General features: G+C 35.4%; 1 protein-coding gene across 1 annotated transcript in view; it reads left to right on the top strand.

Annotated features, from left to right (window-relative positions):
* ARB2A (ARB2 cotranscriptional regulator A) overlaps nt 1-23,494 on the top strand; it is a 387,607-nt gene that overhangs the window by 88,346 nt on the left and 275,767 nt on the right. Inside the window, exons 5-6 of the mRNA XM_081088717.1 lie at nt 2,052-2,117; nt 7,124-7,315. Of these exons, the coding sequence (XP_080944843.1) occupies nt 2,052-2,117; nt 7,124-7,315 (258 nt within the window). The remainder of the gene's footprint in view (nt 1-2,051; nt 2,118-7,123; nt 7,316-23,494) is intronic.

The raw sequence follows: 23,494 nt of genomic DNA, 5'->3' as shown, positions 1-23,494 counted from the left end.
TTGGAGCATGGGCGCACTGAGTCCTGGGTCGCCTTGCCAAGGGCTGCACCCCCTGACCTCCCCACCCCTCCCCCGAGCTGTTTCCCGGGAGGGTGAGGTTTGAGGCAGAAACTGGCCCTTGGAGCGTGGAGGCATATCTTTATGAAGTTTTAATACGTTATATCAGAGGTCGTGGTAGTACTGTTTTACCCACAGCGTCTACCGGAATTGCTGCAAATTTACTTCTCGGTGGAAGCACCTTTCAATCCCAATATAAATTACCAATTCCATTAAATGAAACTTCAATTTCTAGACTCGATATAAACAGTAAAGTTGCTAAAACTATTAAAAAGGCCCAACTTCTCATTATTGATGAATGCACCATGGCATGCAGTCATGCTATAACGCCATAGACAGATTACTAAGAGGAATTATGAATTTGAATGTTGTATTTGGTGGGAAAGTTCTCCTTCTTGGAGGGGATTTTCGACAATGTCTCAGTATTGTACTGCATGCTATGCGATCGGCCATAGTACAAACAAGTTTAAAGTACTGCAATGTTTGGGAATGTTTCAGAAAGTTGTCTCTTACAACAAATATGAGATCAGAGGATTCTGCTTATAGTTAATGGTTAGTAAAACTTGGAGATGGCAAACTTGATAGCAGTTTTCATTTAGGAATGGATATTATTGAAATCCCCTGTGAAATGATTTGTAATGGATCTATTATTGAAGCTACCTTTGGAAATACTGTATCTATAGATAATATTAAAAATATATCTAAATGTGCAATTCTTTGTCCAAAAAATGAGCACTTTCAAAAATTAAATGAAGAAATTTTGGATATATTCGATGGATATTTTCACACATATTTGAGTGATGATTCTATTGATTCCACAGATGATGCTGAAAAGGAAAATTTTCCCATCCAATTTCTTAGTAGTATTACTCCTTCAGGAATGCCCTGTCATAAAATAAAATTGAAGTGGGTGCAATCATCATGCTATTGAGAAATCTTAATAGTAAATGGGGTCTTTGTAATGGTACCAGGTTTATTACCAAAAGATTACGACCTAACATTAGTGAAGCTGAAGTATTAACAGGATCTGCAGAGGGAGAGGTTGCTCTGGTTCCAAGAATTGATTTGTTCTATCTGACACTGGCCTCCCATTTAAATTGATTCGACGACGGTTTCCCGTGATGCCAGCATTTGTGATGACTGTTAATAAATCACAAGGACAAACTCTAGACAGAGTAGGTATATTCCTACCTGAACCCGTTTTCGCACATGGTCAGTTATATGTTGCTTTCTCTTGAGTTTGAAGAGCATGTGACATTAAAGTTAATGTTCTAAATACTTCATCACAAGGGAAATTAGTCAAGCACTCTGAAAGTGTTTTCACTCTTAATGTGGTGTACAGGGAGATATTAGAATAAGTTTAATCACTTTATCAGTCATTGCATCACTTGTTTTTATATCATGTTTTTGTTGTTTTTATATCATGTTTTTGTTGTTTTTATATCATGTTTTTGTTGTTTTTATATCATGCCTCTGTTGTTATATTCTTTTGTTACTGTTTATTTATTAATAAACATATATTATTTTCATATACATTTTACTAACTTCCTTTCATCTGTCACACTTCTATTATAGAGAAAGGGCAAATAGCAATATTAAAATATTTCCACTAATTAATTCCCTTTTAATGTGCACAAATTTTGTGCACCGGGCTACTAGTATTAGATATAATATCTGTAAGTAAGTTATAGGGGAAACAGATTCCAGAAATAACTGGGGGGAAAAATGCTCACAGAGTATTGTTTTGAAAAATAGGAAGTCCTTATTTATGAGTTTATATTAACTGGTCCTAATCCATAGTATTAAGGTTCATAGTTATTCACACAGAAACAAGAAATAAACTATTACAGGTAATCAGTAAAGAGTCTCTTAATTTAGTATAAGAACATTCCAAAATAGAGAGATACTCATTCAGAACAATAAGTGATAATAATTTATATGAATTTGATAATGAACAACATTGCATCTTAATGTGTTATTTCTTTCCTACCTAGATCATCACAAAGTATGTATATGAGCTTCTGGAAAAGGACTGTAATTTGAAAAAAATATCTATACCAGTAAGTCCAATTTTTTAAAATGTTCGTACTTCCATATAAAATAGTTTTCAATTCAGAAGAAGATTTTTGATTTAGGTTAACTGTGATAAGTTTAAATATTAAGGTCCCAGTGTTTTGATATTGATAAAGATGATATTAAGTTGCTCTTAGTATTCCTTATCTCATTGTGTACAATAGTTTTTAAAAAGTAAAAATCTTCAGCAGTATTGTGCCCAGTGAGCTAAGGTATACTACAAAATAGAAACGGGATAATAGGTACAACATGGGGCATATAGCCAGTGATATTGTAATAATTGTGTGTGGTACCTGGTGGTACTTGAAGTGACAGAGGGCAGCACTTGGTGAGATGTATGATTGGCCACTAGGCTGTATGCCTGAAACTAATGCAAAATAATGTTGAATGTAAACTGTAATTGAAAAATATAATAAGATATATGTAGGTAAGAAACACTAATACCCCCCTCCCCAAAAAATAAGACTGGTTTCCATCCTTTTTTTGAAAATGATAATATAATTAGAAGGACCACCCTTCTCTACCCTTTCCCATTTATTGATATAATTTATTATTACTTATTTGAAGTGAGGTCGTACACTGGAATGACCTTTATAAGTATGTATTCCTAATGAAAGCTCGGCTTAATGAATTACTATTGTTTGGAGATAAATGGACTTGGAACAGCCATTTCCAAACTTCAGTTAATGAAGAGAAAAATATTTTACTCATTATATAGAAATTTTGCTAATGGAAATTATCATTAACATTATACAAGTAAGTTATAGTTACCAATTGCAAAGTCAGAGTTCTGTGTCAAATTGATATGATACTAGCCAATAACCAGCTCAAATACTACCCTTACTCCTTAATCATTAGTACCATTACATAATTCAGTTTCATTACCTTGAATTTTCTAATGTTCTCATATTTTTTAAGTTAACATTTCAGGATGTTTAAGTAACATAGCTTATTCATGGTTATCTTAATTTATAGCCCCTTAAAATATTTTAAATGTTATAATTAAAAAACCACATTTTTATCTTCTGAAAAAAAGTACTTTTCCAGTTTTAAAGTGATTACTGTGGAATTTAAATTACCAACATTTCATTCCTTAAAAAATTGACTAAATTTCTTGGTAACGGGATTTAATCAAATAGTAAAAAGAAACAGTGCTCGGCCCCTACTGGGAAGTCCAGAGCTAAGATAAACAGATGTCCTTTTCCATAGCATTCTGGGCTCCATTAAAGCCTCACTGACTTTAAGAGGCATTTTTATTTGTGCATGTTTAGATGTACTCTTTGGTAAATGCATGACTAGAAACCTCCATGGCCTCATTTTCATTACACACTGACAACTTTGCTTTTTAATTTTTTCTTTTTTCTTATCACTATTTTCCTTTTTTATTTTTTTTTAAAGCCACTTTAACTGAGTCATTCCTCTGTTTTCCTATAATGATTTTAAGTAAATTGGAATTACCTAGATTTGGTTTTCCACTTTCTCCCATCCTCTTCCTTTCCTCTGTGGCTTCAATCATACCTGCTGTCCCTGTAATTTGTTTACTCAGGACATCTCATGCAATTGAAGCTAAAGTGATTCTGTTACATTTCATATCTCTCTCTCTGCATACTTAATTACTACTAATAAAGATACAATTACATAATTTTATTTCTTAGCATGTGTAGCTCTTTTAAAATTCTTTATAATTATGTACTAGTTTAATATTCAATATATATTTTCTGAACCAGGCAAGTTATAACCAGTTATAGGATGCATTGTTTAGTTAAATACCTTTTATCTAACGAAAGTCACTGGTGATTCTTGATAAGATTACTTCAAAAGTTTGATCATTCCTTTATTTACAGAATGCCTACAATATGCCACCTCTCCTTTAGGCATTGGGAATGTAGCTAGATACAAACAGAAAAGTTCATGCCTTCCTAAACTTACATTCTAGTGGAGGAAGCAGAAGGTTAATAAACAGTTATACGAACAAATATATAAAGTAAAGCATACAATTTATTAGATCATGGCTTGTGCTATGGAGGGAAATAAAAGAGAGAAAGGAACTAGAGAATTTTTGGGATATTAGTTAAAAGGGGTGGTCAGGGAAGGTTTTACTGAGAAGGTGGAATTTTTCCTTAAGCTCTGTGGCCATCCTCTTGATGAAATAATTGCCCTTTGTGCTCTGTTTGCATGAATTTCTAAGCCTCTGTTATATCAATCTGATTGTTTTAGAAGTAGAGGAATTTTGTTTTTGTTCTCCTCCCAGGAATAGTGACTGGGAATACTTGGAATCCAGGGCATTTTTGGTATCTAGAGTTTTTGTTTATTTCTTATTTTGATGACTGCATGGATATACACCATTGATGAAGTGAAGAACTATTTAATTACATAGCAGGTGGATTATCCTCTCTGTTCGAGGGTGTGTATTACCTGCCATCACGGCTGTAGTTTCTGTTTCTGACCAGGCTGCATAGAGGCTTCCATTCCTACTTACTTGCCACAGCTGATGAGGAATGTCACTCAGTGCCTGCTGTGGCGCATGTAGTAAATGACTGGGGAGTCATCCCTTCATTTAGTCTTTAAAATCTAAATCATGTATCATCTAGTTTAAACCTAAGTATTTAAGTACAATCAAAATGAATAAAAATATTTAATTTTTATCCATAGATAGCTGGTATATAAAGTAAGGTATCGGAATACACAAATAATATTCCCTTATTAAATAATTATTATATAACCTTATGTTCATACTCTGAATGAAACTTTAAAGTCAGTTTACATAGAATGGTAGATTTTTGAATTTTTAAATAGTTTCCTCTCCACCTTTTAAAAGCTTACTGGTATTTGTACGTAATATATGATTTTACAGTAGGTGTATTCTCCAATTGGGTCTTTCTGTTTCTATTTTAAGTGCAGTATTCTTCTATTATAGAATTACTAGAGGCCCGGTGCATGAAATTTGTGCATGGGAGGTGGGGTCCCCTCAGCTCAGCCTGCACCCTCTCCAATCCGGGACCCCTGAGGATCAGGCCTAAATCGGCAATCAGACATCCCTCTCACAATCCAGGACTGCTGGCTCCTAACTGCTCACTTGCCTGCCTGCCTGCCTGATCACCCCTACTGGCCCCCCTGCCAGCCTGATCACCCCTAACCATCTCTGCCTGCCGGCCTGGTCACCCCCAACTGCACCCTCTGCCAACCTGGTCGCCCCCAACCGTTCCCCCCTCTTCGCCGGCCTGGTCGCCCCTAACTGCCTCCCCTCCCACCAGTATGGTCGCCCCTTACTGCCCCCCATGCCAGTGTGGTTGCCCCCAAAAGCCCCCCTCTGCTGGCCTGGTCACCCCTAACTGCCTCCCTGCCAGCCTGGTCACCCCCCTCCCCCCCCCGCCGACCTGGTCACCTCCAACTGTCCCCCTCTGTCGGCCTGGTTGCCACTCTGCCCCCTCTGCTGGCCTGGTTGCCCCCAACTGCCCCTCCTGCTGGCCTGGTCGCCCCCAACTGCCCACCCCTGCCAGCTTGGTTGCCCCTCATGGCCCCTGCTGCCAGCCTGGTTACCCCCAACTGTGCCCCCTGCTGGCCTGTTCTCCCGTCACTGCCCCTCCTGCCAGCCTGGTCACCTCACACAGCCTGCTGTTCAGTTGTTTGGTCGCCCCTCACTGCCCCCCCCCCCTGCCATCTGATCGCCCCATGCAGCCTGGTGCTTAGTCTTGTGGTCATCCCTCACTAGCCCCCTGCCGGCCTGGTCACCCTACACAGCCTGCTGCCCAGTCGTTTGGTCGTCCCTCACTAAACCCCTGCCGGCCTGTTCGCCCCATGCAGCCTGCTGCTCAGTTGTTTGGTTTTCCCTCACTGCCCCCCCTGCTGGCCTGGTTGCCCCACACGGCCTGTTTGGTCATCTGCTTAGTTGCGATGGCCCACGGCTCTTTATTTATATAGACTTAATAGCTCTGTGACCTTGGGCAAGTTATTTAAAATCTCTTGATCTCAATTTCTTCATCTGTAAATGAGTATAATAATAGTACAACCTTAATAGTATTGTGATTGAGATAATATTTTAAAAAAATTTTGCATAGTATTAGACAATAGGAAGTACTCAAAAATTAGTTATATATAATGACACTTAATACCCTATATAATAAAAGCCTAATATGCTAAGTGTCTTGTTGTCCGTTAAACCAATCAAAGCGTAATATGCTAATGATATGCTAAGGCTGCTCAACCGCTCACTATGACATTGATCGCGAACCTTTTGAGCTCGGCGTGTCAGCATTTTGAAAAACCCTAACTTAACTCTGGTGCCGTGTCACATATAGAAATTTTTTGATATTTGCAACCATAATAAAACAAAGACTTATATTTTTTATATTTATTTTATATATTTAAATGCCATTTAACAAAGAAAAATCAACCAAAAAAGTGAGTTCACGTGTCACCTCTGACACGCGTATCATAGGTTCACCGTCACTGCACTATGACATGCACTGACCACCAGGGGGCAGACACTCCAACTGGTAGGTTAGTTTGCTGCTGGAGTCTGGTCGGGACTGAGTGAGACGGGCTGGACATGCCCTGGAGCCCTCCTGCCGTCCCTCCCTGGCCCTGATTGTGCACTGATGAGGTCTCTCTGCCTGGCCCGCACCCTCTTGCAATCCGGGACCACTCAGGGGATGTCGGAGAGCTGGTTTCAGCCCAATCCCACAGGCCAGGCCGAGGGATCCCACTGGTGCACAAATTCGTGCACCGGGCCTCTAGTACAACAATAATTTAGGAGACATATATTTCCAATATTTTTTTTCATATTTTTATACTATCATGTCTTTTTTTTACTCATCTACTGTATATGTAATTGTTACTCTCTAATGAATATTTTAATTTTATTTTAAACTTTGTTACTCCTATAATTCTGTAATAACCATTTTATAATTTATCGTAAGCATTATTTTTCTTCATTTCTATTTATGCCTGATCAGTAAACATTTATTTATTATTTAACTTTTTTTAATTACAGGTAGATGCCTCTGAGAGTGAACCAAAGAGTTTTATCTTTATGAGTGAGGATGCTTTGACAAATCCACAGAAACTGATGGTTTTAATTCATGGTAGTGGTGTTGTCAGGGCAGGTCAGTGGGCTAGAAGGCTTATTATAAATGAAGATCTGGACAGTGGCACACAGATACCATTTATTAAGAGAGCTATGGATGTAAGTGCACTTTCTTTTATATTTTTTGGGGGGTCATTTTATAGCTCTGCTTTATTATGTTTATAATTTATTTTAACATGTTTCTTCTAACATATCTCCTATACATGCTCTTATCCTTAAACTATTATTTATTTGTAATGAAAAATTGTTCTGCATTATTTTGCATTACAATAAAAACAAAATATCTTAGGTGTATAAAAATTTAGATAATGTCCTTGAAATGAATATTTTTTATTCTTTATTTTTTTGTTTATTATTATTTTAAATATCACTTAAACTACCAACTACTTATCAATAAGATTGAAATACTTTTGAAAAAAATGTGACTGCTTTTATAAATCTTTTTCTATTTAGTTTAATGATGTCAGAAACTAAAGGAAATCTACTTTAAATTAATCTTTTATTCTTTTAAAGAAGAGATGGAATAACAGTATTTTAAAATTGTTTCTTTGACAAATACTCTTTAGAGGCACATATAAAATGCTTTAAGCATATAACGTACATACAAAATGGTAAATTTCAGTATTTACTGAATTACTGTTTTGAATTTAAATCTTTTAAAGTCCATTTCTTTTAGAAATTGGTATTTTAAAATCATGTTTAAGGTTTCTTCCCTATAATAGTGAAATTGTGGGGTTTTTTTCTGGCCTAGTATTCAATATCTAACTGTTAGGCTCCTTTTGTTTTATTGACTTATTCTTAGGCTTTGTTGAATAGCCAAATTTTGCAAAGTATCGATTTTTTTTACATATAAATAGAGTTTTGCTTCAGAATAAAAGTAAAGTGGCATCTTGTATAATATAAAAATGTAAGGTTTATTTTTATAATTAAAATTGGGAAGGAATTCTTTGATACACTGATTATTAATTACAAAGGTTAAAGGTAATATGTTCTCTACTTTGTTAACTCTGAAATGTTAATACAGTTGGCCCTTGAACAATCTGAGCATTAGGGCCACTGTTACCCCATGCCCACCCCATGTGCAGTCAAAAATCTGTATATAACTTTTGACTCACTCAAAACTTAACTATTAATAGTCTACTGTTGACCAAAACCTTACCTATAACATAAACAGTTGCTTAACACATATTTTGTATATGTTTTGTATACTGAATCTTGGCAATAAATTAAGCTACCGAAAAGAAAATATTTTTAGGAAAATTATAGGAAGAAAAAGTACTTCACTGCTATACATATTTATTGAAAAAAATTCACATATAAGTGGACCTGTGCAGTTCAAACACATGTTGTTCAAGGGTCAATTGTATTTAAGGCCCAACCCAACTCTTAAAGAATATTTTGGTTAATAGATTTTGAGGCTTTTAAAATGCTGTAAATAGAATTTCTTAGGTAAATTGTATATTTTTTTCAGCCTTTATGGATATGCAAAGAACTTTTGATTGGTTTCAAACTTCACTGGTGTGTTTTTAGTAGAATTTAACTAAAAATACTGAGGTTTATATTTCAGTAATTCACATGAAATATTATTTAAACTGTTTCATACTTCAGGATATGAATAATGAATGAACTTTCTGACACAGTAGTTTGTGGTTAGAACAGACCCTGTTGATGTATTTTTACATTATACATGAAAAGTGATCACAATTCACTGAATATTTGAAAATTTAATTAGTAAAGAAAATCAGATGTTTGTATGTTTGAGAGCTAAGTGAAATACTCTATGTAATTATATTGTTCCTGCTACTATATCAACTAAGCCTTTCCCATTCTTGATTTTTTTTAAATTGTTGCATAAGGGTTTTTGAGGTGAAAGGTGTCTGTGGGAATCCATACCAAACATCTTTGAATTGACTATCTGTTAATATCCCAAACAGGAGGGAGCAAGTTTGTCAGTGACATTAGAATAGTCGGTCATCTTGTTCTTGTAAGTAGGAATAGTGTTTTGGGGATAACATTTCATTGCCTTGACTTTTTCTTTTTTTTTAATTTTATTTTCTTAATCATAGCAACTCATGATTCCTTGAAAAAAAAATAAGAAGAAGCTGATTTCTAAATACTTTTTTAGTATTTAGTATATTCAGTATGTTATGTACTTTGAAATTTTTAATTTATATACTTTATTCTTTTATAGTAACTGAATATGAACTTTATTGTGGTAATTTTCTACATGCTGAATATTTTAAAATAATATTTCTTTTTAGTGCAGATAAAATGATTTTATTATTTGGGTTTTACCTTTTCATAGTGTTTCTCTGGTAGTTCTTCAAGGGCTGCTCTGTGTTTGTTGGGGGTGGGGGTCAGTGCAGGTGGACAGGTATGGAGAAAAAGGAACCCCAGTACACTACTGGTAGGAATGCAGATTGATACAGCGATAGTGGAAAACAGTGTGGAGTTTCCTCAGAAAATTAAAAACAGACCTACCTTTTTGACCCAACAATCCCACTTCTAGAAATATATCTTAAGAATTTCGAAACACCAGTGCAAAAGAATATGTGCATCCCTATGGTCATAGCAGCATTATTTACAGTAGCCAAGATCTGGAAACAGCCCAAATGTCCATCCATAGATGAGTAACTAAAAAAACGGTGGTACATTTACACAATGGAATACTATGTGACCGTAAAAAAGAAGGAAATCTTTTGCAACAGAATGGATGGATCTGGAGAGTATTATGCTAAGTGACATAAACCAGTCAGAGAAAGACAAACACCATATGATTTCACTTACATGTGGAAACTCATGAACAAAATAAACAGACAAAATAGAAACAGACTCATAAATATAGAGAACAGACTAACAGCTGTCAGAATGGATGGGGATTGATGGGGCTGAGTAGAAAAGGTGATGGGATTAAGCAAAAAAAAAAAAAATCATAGACACAGACAACAGTATGGTGATTACCAGAGCTAAAGGGGTGGGGGGAAATAGAAGAGGGTAAAGGGGGAATAAATGTTGATGGAAAGAGACTTAAGTTGGGGTACAATACAATATACAGATGATGTATTGTAGAATTGTACTCTTGAATCTATATAATTTCATTAACCAACTAGAGGCCCAGTCCACAAAAATTCATGCACTGGGAAGGGAGGACCCTCATCCCGGCTGCCCCCTCTCACAGTCCGGGAGACCTCAGAGGATGTCCTACTGACAGCGTAGGCCTGCTTCCCAAAGGGAGGGGGCCTAAGCCGCAGTCTGGCCTTTATCTGCAGGAGGCAACCAGGCCAATCAGGGGAAGGTGCGACCCCCATCATCCTGCTGCTACTGCCACTGCCGGCCACTGCAACTGCCGGCCCTCCTTGGCCCTCGCAGCTGCTGCAGCTTTGTCCGTAAGGACATCCGGAAGACATCCAGTCTATCTGGTCTGATTAGCATATTACCCTTTCATTAATATAGATGTCATCCCTTTAAGTTCAATAAAAAATTTTTTAAAAAAATAAATAAAACCACTTTTTATTAAAATAAACTGCAGAACATCAAAGGATGTATGCATATAATCTTTTTTTTTCTCTTTTTTGTTTTGTTTTATTTTTTTTTTTCTTTTCTGCATGCATATAATCTTAAAAGTCAAGTAAAAGCCAAAGGCATATATCAAAATAATGATTATCCTTTCCTAATATTTTTCCGACCTATTAGTTCTGTTCCCTAGATATAATCACTCTCATTACTTTTAGTTTTACTTATATTTGCTATTTCACATTTAGAATTATAGCACTTTCTCTTGATATATCACTCATTTTCTGTTATGGATAAATGCCGGGGTCCAACCCCAGCAGGTCCAGGGGTCCCCAAAGGTGTAGACGGAGTCGGCGAAGAAGGAATGACACGGAGACAGCGTTCAGTTGATCAGCAGCCTAGCCAGGATCTCCAGCCAAGTTCTGGTCTGGATCTCCAGAGAGGTTCTGCTTCGGACCTCCAGCCAGGTTCTGTGTCCATGTTCTCTTGCTAGGTTCTCCAGGTTCTCCAGCCAGGTTCTGTAGCCATGTTCCCTCGCTAGGTTCTCCAGCCAGGTTCAGTCACCAGGTTCTAGTCAGGTTCTCTTGCCATGTTCTATCCAGGTTCTGTAGCCAGGTTCTGTCTCTAGGTTCTTCAGCCAGGTTCTGTCTCTAGGTTCTGTTGCCAGTTTCTGTCCAGGATCTTTTGCCATGTTCTCTCCAGCGAAGTTCTTCTGTCTCTAGGTTCTGTGTAGGTTCTGTCTTCTAAGTTCTGTGTTGTTACATCTGTATTTATACCAGTTGATTCCAATCCTATCAATCTCTATTCCAAAGGTTAGGGCGTTTCTTATCTCCATTCCAGGGAGTAAAGATTATGTAGCTTAAGCATGATTGTTCGTAGTTAAAGTGATTAATTACCCGCCTGGCACTTAGTTGAGGGCTTTTATTCCCTCCCTAACTTCAGGGGAAAATCCCTACCTGGGGAAACAACCTTTCTCAGAGAGGAGACCTTGGTTAAAACACATAGTGCCAAGAAGGTGAGCAAACATATTAAGAACAGTATGCCATATATGCCAGGTCCTTTGAAAAAGCAAGGATGGACCGGCTCCCGGCAGATAAACAGTTTTCAAATTAAATCAGCAATCTAACTTTATAATACTACTACTTTAATATTGCTTATGGCTTAGCCATGTAGGTACTATGATTACTTTTCATTTTTGCTATATTTGTTTTTATGGAATTAATTTCATAGGTTTTTATAATTATTTTTTTGTAATAATTATTCAGCTCTTGATTAGTCAGTAATTTTTTACATGGTCAAATTTGTCAGATAATCTTCTAGTTTCAGGTTCTTCTAGAGAACTCTCTTTTGGAATTCTGTGGACTTTTGTTCCAGTCTTGACTGGCCACTTTCTAAACCTGCCTTCCTTTCTCTCTCATCATAGAACTCCCCTTTGATTTTGTCTTATGTTTGACCTGTTTCCTGGATCTAATTAACCCTTGCTTTTGGATCTATGCCCTCATTTTGTTGGAGTCATCAAAGAGTGAATACAAGATAAAATTTTAAAACTTCTATTTCTAAACAATGCCTTTATTTTACATCTTCACTTTATTTTAATAATTCAACTAGGTATAGAACTCCACTTCAAAAATCATTTTCATTCAGAAATTTGAAGGCTTTGTTTCACTGTCTTCTAGTTTTCAGAGGTTTAATTGGAAAGTCTAGTACCATTCCGATCTTGAATCCTTTTGTTCTCCTCTGTAGAGGCTTCTTTTCCTTCTTTATATTGGTTTTAAGAAATGTCCTATGCTTTAGTATGGGTTTGTTTTTGTTTTTTTATTCATTGTGTTGGGCACTTGGTGATGATTACTTTTTATCTTGTGATTCTCAATTCTGAGAAAGAAATTTGTAGTGTTTCTTGATAATTTAAATCTTTCTTTTAGCATTTGGTTTGGGAGTTCTGGATAGAGTCTCTAATTTTCTTATCTGTCTTATCTAATTGTATATACTTTCTTTTCCATCTGTTTTGGCTCTGATTTCTGGGATGTTACCTACTTTTTTTTTTTAAATCCTTTTATAGAATTTTTAAAGTTCTATCATATTGGTGTATGGAACTCTTTATTTACTTTGTAGACTTCTACATAGTACACCTGATCGAGCTTTGTGTTGCTTTCTTCTCCTTTCATGTTCTGAATATGTTTCTCTGAAGGAAAAACCTCTTATCTCTTGCAGAGCTGGCTGCACAATGTTATTTTGTTTTTTGTTTTGGGGTTTGCTTTTGTGTGTGTGTGTGTGTGTGTGTGTGTGTGTGTGTGTGTGTATTGGAGTTAACTACCTTATGTGAACTTACAACTAAGTGCCTCTGTTTTTAACTCAAGGCTACCAAGATAACTGACACCCCAATTTCTGAGTTATTCTGAAATTCTGTAAGTTGGCATGCTTCTTGTCATTATTCCCCTCCAGTGGGAATTAAGTTTGAATTTATGCTATAATACAAAGAGTGTTCCACCAGCTTATAGTCTTTCAAAAATTTATTGGCATCTGTATCCTCTAGTCTCTCCCTTCCCATTTATTTTGTCCTGATGAGATAATACCACTCCAAGTTTTTTTAAAAATATATATATTTTTATTGATTTGAGAGAGGAAGGGAGAGGAGAAAGGGATAGAAACATCAATGATGAGAGGGAATCATTGATCAGCTGTCTCCTGCACACCCACTTTTGGGGAACGAGCCTGCAACCCAGGCATGTGCCCTTGACCAGAATTGAACCCCGGGACTCCTCGGTCCACAGGCCGACACTCTATCCACTGAGCCAAACCAGTTAGGGCAACTCCACGTTTTTAAACTATTTTACTGTAATCCGTGGAAGAAATAGTGGCAATCTAACATATAGCATTTTATTAGGTTAATATCACTCCTACTTTTTAGACTAATACTTTACTCTGATTTGTGGAAGGAATAGTGGTAATCTAAAGTATAACATTTTAAGTACGTTTCTTTTGTGGTTGTTCCAGTGACAGTCACTTTACAACTCATATAATTTTAAAACAAATAACACTAATTTTCTATATAACATGTGCTATGTAGACCCCAGGAGACATCCTTATGTGGCAGTATTCATCACACTAGAATATTTTGGGATTTTGTTTTAGATATCAATATGAATGTAAGGAGACTAATTAAAGAATATATAAAGTGTTGCTTAACTTTGATATGAATCACATACTTTAAAAGTTGATTTAGAGCTTTTTAGTTTTTAAATCACTTGCTTCTCTTTTAATAAGCTACAGCTTTACCTTTTGTATTCTGTCTGTTGACTTTCTGATTCCTTTTAATTCACTTTGGGTTTTCTCTCCTTTTTCGATGAGCCCATTTATAAAACTGATTGATTGCAATATTAGGATTTTTTTCTTTAAATGTACATAGGACCATTATAGATGGGTATCTAAAAAGAGGGTATAGTTTTTGTTGTTTTTTTTCAATATTTGAGTAAAAAAATTTTGGAGTCAGACACGCTACCGTTGCACAACGAGGTCCTAATATTTGAGTAAAAACATTTTTTGTAACATTTTTGTAACTGTTACCTTGCATTCAAAGTCTTCCAACTAAGTACTGCAAGCTCTTGCTATTTCAACATAAGTAGTTGACAAAATAGTTGAGCAACTACTTTGGAAATGTGATAGGATTCTTTCTAGTGGGTTTTCCATGGTTAGTTGATTGTAACAAGAAGTACCATAACAATTTAGAGCATAGCTTTTATTTATTTTTTAATATATTTTATAGATTTTTTTACAGAGAGGAAGGGAGAGGGATAGAAAGTTAGAAACATCGATGAGAGAGAAACATCGATCAGCTGCCTCCTGCACACTCCCCACTGGGGATGTGCCAACAACCAAGGTACATGCCTTTGACCAGAATTGAACCTGGGACCCTTCAGTCCGCAGGCTGACGCTCTATCCACTGAGCCAAACTGGTTAGGGCTTTTTTTTTTTCTCATAGCTTTTATTTTTAACAATAGCAATGCCATCTAGTAGCTTATAGGAAATTATTTAGCATTTATGTCGTGCAAGCAGCATATAATTTGCCAGGAGATGTATTTTTAAGGTCTCAGAAGCCTCAAGAACATGAAAATTTCTTCAGAGCTTTTAAATATACTTTTGTTAAATTGATTTATATGCTTTTATGGTTTTTATAGTCATTCAAAGTATTTGTGGAATTAAAGACATGCTTGTTAAAACAAGGTGCCACTTTTCAACATATAAAATTGGCATATAAATTGGTAATACATTTTATGATATACTAAGTTTAGATATTTGTGGGAATGTAAATTGAAGCAATCTTTTTAGATGGCAGGTTTGTTATATTTTCCAAAATTAAATATGTGTACCTTTGACCCTAAATTCCATTTGAAGAAATTTACTCTAGAGTAGCCACAAAGTATAGATTGTCCCCCAAAATATGTACACACACTTTGAATAATTATAAAGGCAATGTTTATTAAAAAACATTTCATTTTCAAAATTGAGCTATCAGCTGTTATATATAGTGTGTACACATTTTTGGGGACACCTTGTATATGTATGAGAATCCTAATCACAGTAGTGTGTAATACTGCAAATACTTCTAACCACCTCAGTATTCACAGTAGGGAGCTATTTGATTAAATTATGGTATATAGTCATATTGTAGAAGACTGGTTATTAAGAAGAATGAATTGTAGCTTATTTATGTGTGTTCATTCATATGGAGTGATGTCTAAACATTATCAAATTAAAACACAAGAATGAGATTACTTGTTAAAAATTATACTTGCATACACATAAAACTACATGGATATATATTAATGTTCTTAGACGTTTATGTAAAAAAAAATGAGATTTTTTTCTTTTACTTTTCATTTTCAATTTTTCTATTTAATTCTTTTGTTCCTTTTTTACTTTGAGCAGTTATTACATTTATAATTTTAATTTAAAACATTTTAAGATTAAAAATGGTGGCAGAGTAGGAAGATGCTGCATGGCATGCTCCCAGGAACAAGCTGGAATTATAACTGAAATACAGAAAGGCTTTTTGAATAATCAATGGAAAATTCACAGGAGAAAACCCTGATATCCAAAGACCAAAGGTGGAGACCACATAGAGACTGGTAGGAGGGGTGGAGGCACAAAAGGGCTCACCAGGCACGCACAGACAGCCACTGAAGTTCCCGAGAGATATCTCAGCTCTGAGGGGGGGCCACTGAGAACTCTGGGATCTAATCCCAAAGCTGGGCTCCCCAGCAGAGAGCACCAAACTGAGAGGGTACCCACATAACATCTAGCTGTGAAAAGCTGTGGGGTGCTATCTGCCAGGGAGTGGCAGCTGAAAGTTCAGGCACCCTCTTAAAGGGCCAGTGCACAAAAATTTCCTGTGGAGCCACCCACCTTGTGCTCTGGCAGAGGGAGGGTAAAGTGGACTGGAGCTGTGCGAGCAGAACCCAGGACTGGGGACTCGGGGGATAGAGCTCAGAAGGCAGACTACACAAGTTTCCTGGGCTGAGTCATTCCCTCACACAAGTGAGGACATCTTTCCCATGTAGACATCTGCCTTGCCTGGGGGGAAAACAGTCCACACACCCTATTGGTAAACACCTTGTCCTGAGGCCACTTGAGAGATTAAAAGTAACAATAAGTCTCCAGGCAGAAGCGGCTGCCCCACCCTGTTGAAAAAAAACTCTTCGTCAGACCTGAGGACGATTGCCTGGGGGCAATTCAAGTCCGAATCCTGTTAGTCTGTAGACAGAGGCAGTTTCTGGAGGCTTTGAGTGTTTGCCTGATCCAATTAGTCAGAAACAGCCTTTAACACTGTCCTGCACTAGAGATTGAGTGGTATAGAGCAGTGGTCGGCAAACTGCAGCTCGCAAGCCACATGCGGCTCTTTGGCCCCTTGAGTGTGGCCACGAAATTTCAATCGCACTGTACGTGCATGCCCGCACGTGATATTTTGTGGAAGAGCCACACTCAAGGGACCGCAGCTTGCCGACCACTGGTATCGAGGATCTACCTAAAACATAGTCACAAACCCAAACAGACAACCAAAATGGAAACAAAGAACAACCCCCAAATGAAAGAACTAGTGAATTCTCCAGAAGAAGAGATAAATGAGGCAGAGATAAGAAGTTTATCTGAAACAGAGTTCAGAGTAATGATGTTAAAAATGCTTAACAGTATGAAAAAAGATATAGTAACTATGAAAAAATAAGTCTGAAATAAAGAATGACATAACACAAATAAAGAACACATTGGAAGGAATACACAGCAGATTAGGGGAAGCTGAGGATCGAATCCGTGAATTAGAAGACAGTTGAAAATATCACTCAATTAACCAAAAAGAAAAACAATTAAAAACAGGACGACGGCTTAAGGGAGCTGTGGGACAATGTGAAACGTAACAATATCAGAATAATAGGTGTGCCAGAAGAGGCAGAAAGGGAGAAAGGCATAGAGAAGATGTTTGAAGAAATAATGGTAGAAAACTTCCCTAACCTGGTAAAGGAAAAAAATTACACAAATTCAGGAGGCACAGAGAACCCCAAACAAGAAGAACCCAAACAGACCCATGCTCAGACACATCATAATTCAAATGCAAAAAAATAAAGACAAAGAGAGAATCTTAAAGGCAGCAAGAGAAAACTGTTACTTACAAAGGGGTTCCCATAAGGCTCGCACCTGATTTCTATTCAGAAACTCTACAGGTCAGAAGGGAATGGCATGAAGTACTTAAGATAATGGAAAGCAAGGATCTGAGACCAAGATTACTACATCCAGATTACTATCATTCAAAATAGATGGTCAAATAAAGAGCTTCCCAGACAAAAAAAAATAATAAATAAAGGCTAAAGGAGTTCATCACCACCAAGCCAGCATTATAAGAAATGCTAAAGGGATTGCTGTAAGGGATTGCTGAGAAGAAACATGTGAGAAACCTAGCCATACAGAATTAAAATGGCTATAAATAAATGCCTCTCAATAATAACCCTAAATGTAAATGAATTAAATGCTCCAATCAAAAGGTGTAGGGTAGCTGAATGGGTAAAAAAACATGACCCAACTATATGCTGTCTACAAGAGTCCCACCTCAAAACAAAAGACACACACAGGATAAAAGTGAAGGGATGGGGAAAATTTTCCATGCGAATGGAAAAGAAAAAAAAGCTGGTAAAGCAATACTCATAACCGACAAAATAGACTTTAAAACCATCATGCTCAGTGAATAAAGCAAGTCAGAGAAGGATGAATGTCATACAATCTCACCCATTTGTGGAATATAATGAACAACATAAACTGATGAACAAAAATAGAGCCAGAGGGGGAAAATATTCTAGAATATAATAGAAGTAATCCTGTTATTTGCAGATTTTTAGTATTTCCTACAACTTCTGTGATACCATACTATATTAGTACAGTTTTGGTAATATGCTTAAAATCCTTTTATTCTTGAAATAATAATACTTATTGCATGTAATATTATATGTAAGATCATTTTTCTTGAATAATTGGTGTTTATTGCATGTAACATCATATTTAAAATTGTTTTTCTTGAAAAAAACACAAAAAACATTTTAAGAAAATATTTCTAAAATATATTACAGGAATATTATTCAATTAACCATTTCTAAAAGAATTTAATGTTTTATTATAAAATTGCAAACAACTTCTTTAAATAATTATTGCTTTTTCCCATTAAAGACTGGCAGAATTTAGACTACTAAAATTTACATTTCAGACTTTTTAAAAATAAATGCAAATTTTATTCCTGTTTGAAATATGGACTACTAAACTATAGGTTGAAATCAACAGCACTAATTTCAAATTTTAAAAGTAAACTTTGAAATTTTCCAGGGAAAAACTATTTAAGAAAATAATAATAAAAAGAAATAAAAGTAAACTTTGAAAGAAAGCAAATTAAAGAAAATATTTTAAGTTGTTACATTATAGACTTCATCAAAGATGGTTCAAGTCAAGAATTCCAGGAAAGGTTAAAAGCTTAGCACATTACTAAACTGACAAGGTATATGAGGTCACACCAGCCCCCATGCCAGCAAAAGAAAACAATGAAATGACAGCTCTAGTGTTTGGAGAGAGGTTGTTAACGACTGCTTATTCCTTTATGATTTCAACTCTTGACAGAAGACAGGTCTGCTGGTTGCATCAATGGCAGATATATCATTACCTTCTGGCCCTGTCATGACTGAATGGGGGGGGCGGGGGGGGGGGGGGCGGGGCGGGCAGGGACTACATTCAGTTTTGAAAATCCAATTACTTTCTGGAATTTTGGTCACTGTTTCTGAGATACATGTGATTAAGCCATACTGTGATAGCTTTTTGCATCTACATTGTTCTCTAATACTGAACTAATAAACTAATTAAGTATATATTTTCTATAGTCAAGTGGAGAGGAAGCTATAATAGCATAGAGCACCTGGATATCCTGAAGTCATCCCAGGGAAAATATTACAGGCCTCCTACATTTAATATTTATTCCTGTACCTATGTTTATACCTAATGTCAAATAACTTATAAAGTAGACAGAGGCCTTTTCACTAAGTACAAGAGGAAAAATACTGAATTTTAAAACAATGAGGCACCATTTTTACATGAGAAAATATTGGTTATAATTTAATTATAATTTAGTCTTATTAGATGCACATTTGAGTTACTTTTTTTCTTTTCTTTTTTTTTTTTTTCCTACCTAAAAAGTGACTCTGGAGACTTAGAAAGAGAGGGTATGGGTTTTGAAAGTATGTCAAAAGCCTTGGGGTTTGTGTATGATCAGAATTTCAATGGAGGTTGAGATGAATTCAAATGCATAGAAGGCAAACATAAAAATCTTGTTTAATTTCTGTCATGTTGTTCTTTTTGGAATCACTCTGATGTGTTTTTCAAATCTGCTTTTCTCTTGAGCTTTGTGCCGTTATATCCATGATCTGTATTTCCCCGCTTTTTATTTCGTTTTAACTGCTGATTCCTTTTCTGTGGTCCTTCCTTTAATATCAGCTGAAGCAGTTTGAATTGCAGAATCAAAGCTGTTTGGGAGTGAGAGAGTGTGTAAGATTGTGCAGGGTGAGATTCTCTGGGTAGAAGGTAACACCTCCTGCAGTTATAATCAATGCTCTGGACACTTTCAAAGATTGGAGAAGCCATGACTTGCTCCAGGGTTAAACTTTTAAAATAACTTCCCTAGAGGAAAATGTCATCAATAAAATGGAATAATTAGTTGACAGTTCTTGAGTAGCCTAGGTTTAACAAGAAAAGATTAAAGATAGTCAGTTTTGCATTTTTCACTATACTTTGAATTTCTTTTGTTTTTTAGACTACACTTTTGTTTATATCGAACATAATTTTTTTAAATGATAACTTCCAGTATTTATTGGTTTATCCCGAGTTATTTTAAGTTGAGGAGAAATAAATGGAAAGAGTGCTTTCCTTTACTCATAGGAAATAGTCTAAACTTTTACTTGAAATCATTGAAACAGTAAATTAGGAATGGTAAGTAATTTTTTTATGAAAGTGTAGTTTGCACATTAGTTTAAGTCACCAAACATTAGAGTAAATGTGTGACATTTACATAATCATTAAGATAAGATTTTTTAAAAATAAAATAATGTTAAGTGCATTTATTAGTTTCCAGGAGCATTGTTTGGTAGCATTTCATGCTCCTGATGTTATTTGGTGATGATTTTATTCAACTATTTATATGATCCAAGTAAAAGGCATATTTTAAAATATTAATTTCTAGATAAGTTATCTATTTCTAAATGATATCTTTATAGATTGTAACTAATGCCTAATTATAAATTAAAGATTTAATCTGAAAAAGACATCTATTAATTACTTTTTTAAAATTTGCAATATAATGTTCTTAAATTAAAACTGAATTTCAACAGTAATTCTGGATAGTAGCAGGCCTGTATTTTAATTCTTTTTCCTGGACATAAAACAAATCACTATTAAAAGTTTGTAGTGAAGTGTTGTAAGAATAGGTGGAGTACCTTGACATACTTTGTATATTTAGAATCGTGTTCTCTTATATTTTAAAATAAATAAACTTTAAACTTTTATTAGTTTACTTCAAATGTAAGTTAAATCAGTATCCCTCTACTGTCATGTGTGTATTCAGATGTCAGCAATCTTAAGAGCTATGTTGCTGCTTTTTGTTCATAATCCTTATTGAAAAGGAGAACGTGTCTTGTTTATGAAATGGATACAGTACAGGGATGAGTATGTCTCATGAAGCATGAAGTGTTATTAATAATAATTAGTATTAATAAAATATAAAAAGGACAAATACTATTGTGTTAGTAAAAAGCACACAGTAGTATTGTGTTAGGTATACAGTATGCAATTAAAAAAAACCTGATATCATTTTTAGGGTATTCATATTTGATTTAAGAAGATCATAAAATTTAAGCCAATTAATTAGGTTAGGAATACCATACAGAAATCTATTAAATAAGAGTAAGCATAGAAAACTGTTATGTTTTACCTAGAGTTTAAAAAATGAACATATATGCTATAATTTAAATTCTGGATGAAAAAAAGTTATTGTACAATTTATTATTTTTAAATCAGTACTATAGAATAAAATATTCTCTTAACATCAGTGGAAAAAATTAAATTTGTAAGGAGATCTTTTTTGACCTTTTGTTTCTATAATAACACAGTGATCGTGATAAATAATACAAGTGTATCTCCAAAGAAAACTTAACTTGAAAAATTAGAGAAAATATAAGCAAGCAATTCAACCTTGCTCCTTTTGATAAACAAGACCATTGCTTTTTAAATAATTTTTACAGTTTGTTGATATTTAGTAGTGGGACTGAAGCTTTTAAAAGAATTTTATTAAGTTATCTTTATGCCTGTTTAAAGCAATTCTATTAAAATATTATTTTTATGGTTACTTGTATAGTTGCAAACTTAGTTAAAATTAAGATAATGAACTTATATGTATAGCATCTATGTATTTCTGTTAAAGTGCAGTTTTATGTTAAATAGTAACTCACATTACTAAGGATCAATTTATTTCATTATTAAAAATGGGTGTGTTTTGAAATATTTGTATTATATACACAAACACACTTACAAATTTCTGTGTATGTCAAAATTCCAAATTGCTAACCCAGTAGAGTTGATTTTTAAAAAAAACCATTATTTGAAAGACTTGTCAATTCTCTTGGGAAATGAGTACTTACTTATTCATACCATGAGCTGCATATTTGAATAAAATTATCTTTCTATGAATTGATCTTGAAAATATTTAAGAGTACATTTTTTCCAGAGAAACACATGCCAAGAATCATTTTAAACTTTCTTAAAATGTTCTTCTTAGTTTGCATTTTCTGATAGTAAGACATTGTGTTTTTGTTGAGCTTCTCATGCATATTTACTTGTATTGTAATGGTTTGAAAATGTATTGCCCTTTTGAACAGTGTGTATTGTTTGTGATCAGAAATTTAAAGAAGTTAGCTACTTCTTTCAGAACAAACTTAAACTATTGGTAATTGTCTTTTCCTTAGAAATTAACAAATTAGAACATCAAAGCCAGTATAGAGAGGTATGTAGTAGGTCATTTGCTGCTGCAGGCATTTTCCCTTCCTCCATGATGTATTTGTTTAGTTTCTCTCACTTTCTGCCAGTGGCACTGTATGGTGAAATTCAGACATGTTCTTCCCCTCTAAGGAATCTCAGGGGTGGAGGATAACTTATACAAAATTAATAAATGGTGTTGCTTTTTCATTATCACCCATCCAAGGCAATTTGCAGTGTTCACTTTAGAGGGGAAAAAAATTGAGTTGTGTAGGAAGCATTTACTTGTTAACAATACATTAACAAGTTTAAAGCCATGAGTCAATTTTAAAAAGAAAATGTATTTTGACATGGTTAATACTATAAACAATGAAGAATACTGACCCAATAATTTCTTTAAAAAAATTTTTTTATTGATCTTAGAGAGAAGGAAGGGAGAGAGAGAGAGAAACATTGATTGGGTGCTTTCCAGATGTGCCCTGACCGGAACCAAAACCTTAACCCAGGCATATGCCATAACTGACTGGAAATCCTACAGACAACCTTTTGGTGAACAGGACGATGCTCAATCAACTGTCCTACTCTGGCTGGGTGACCCAATAATTTCTTAAGGCTCCTCCTTTTATTATTTTGGTATAGTAAAATCATAAAGTTAACATTGAAAATTAAAAACTAGTGCAGTGTTTGTATTTCATGATGACTAAATTAAATGAATTAGTTCATTTAGCTGGAGAGGAGTTTTAGCTGTTAGAGTATGCCAATTAGAAATTTTAATTTTACTCTGCAACTGAATCATTTTGCTGCAACATACTATAGAAACAATTTTATAAGAGAGAGAATGGTGTTAACTTATTGTATGTGTTCTTTGTGATGCTCAAATCTGTATAAATACCATAGCAGTAGGATTTAAGATTGCTTTTGAAAAGGAATTATATATATAACTAGGAGCCCAGCGTGCGATTCGAAATCACGAGGTGCCGCCGCCCACCCTCGAGTTGCCAGTCGGCCCTGCCTGGCTCCCTGGGCCCCGCAGCAGCCCGACCACTGCTGGTCTGGCCTTGCTTCCCTCTCAGGCCCTTGAAGCAACCTCGGCCGCTGCTGCTGCTGATCAGGCCCTCCGCCAGCCCAGGCGCTGCCCTGCCCCTGATGCTGCACGCAACCTCCTGTCCGGGTCGACCCATTACAGCGTCCCGGTTAATTAGCATATTTCTCTATTTTATA

The sequence above is a fragment of the Myotis nattereri genome (assembly GCF_964212035.1).
Source record: "Myotis nattereri genome assembly, chromosome: 4".
In the NCBI taxonomy this organism is placed as follows: domain Eukaryota; kingdom Metazoa; phylum Chordata; class Mammalia; order Chiroptera; family Vespertilionidae; genus Myotis; species Myotis nattereri.
Note: the sequence above shows the minus strand (reverse complement) of the source record. Positions and strands in the feature narration are given on the sequence as shown.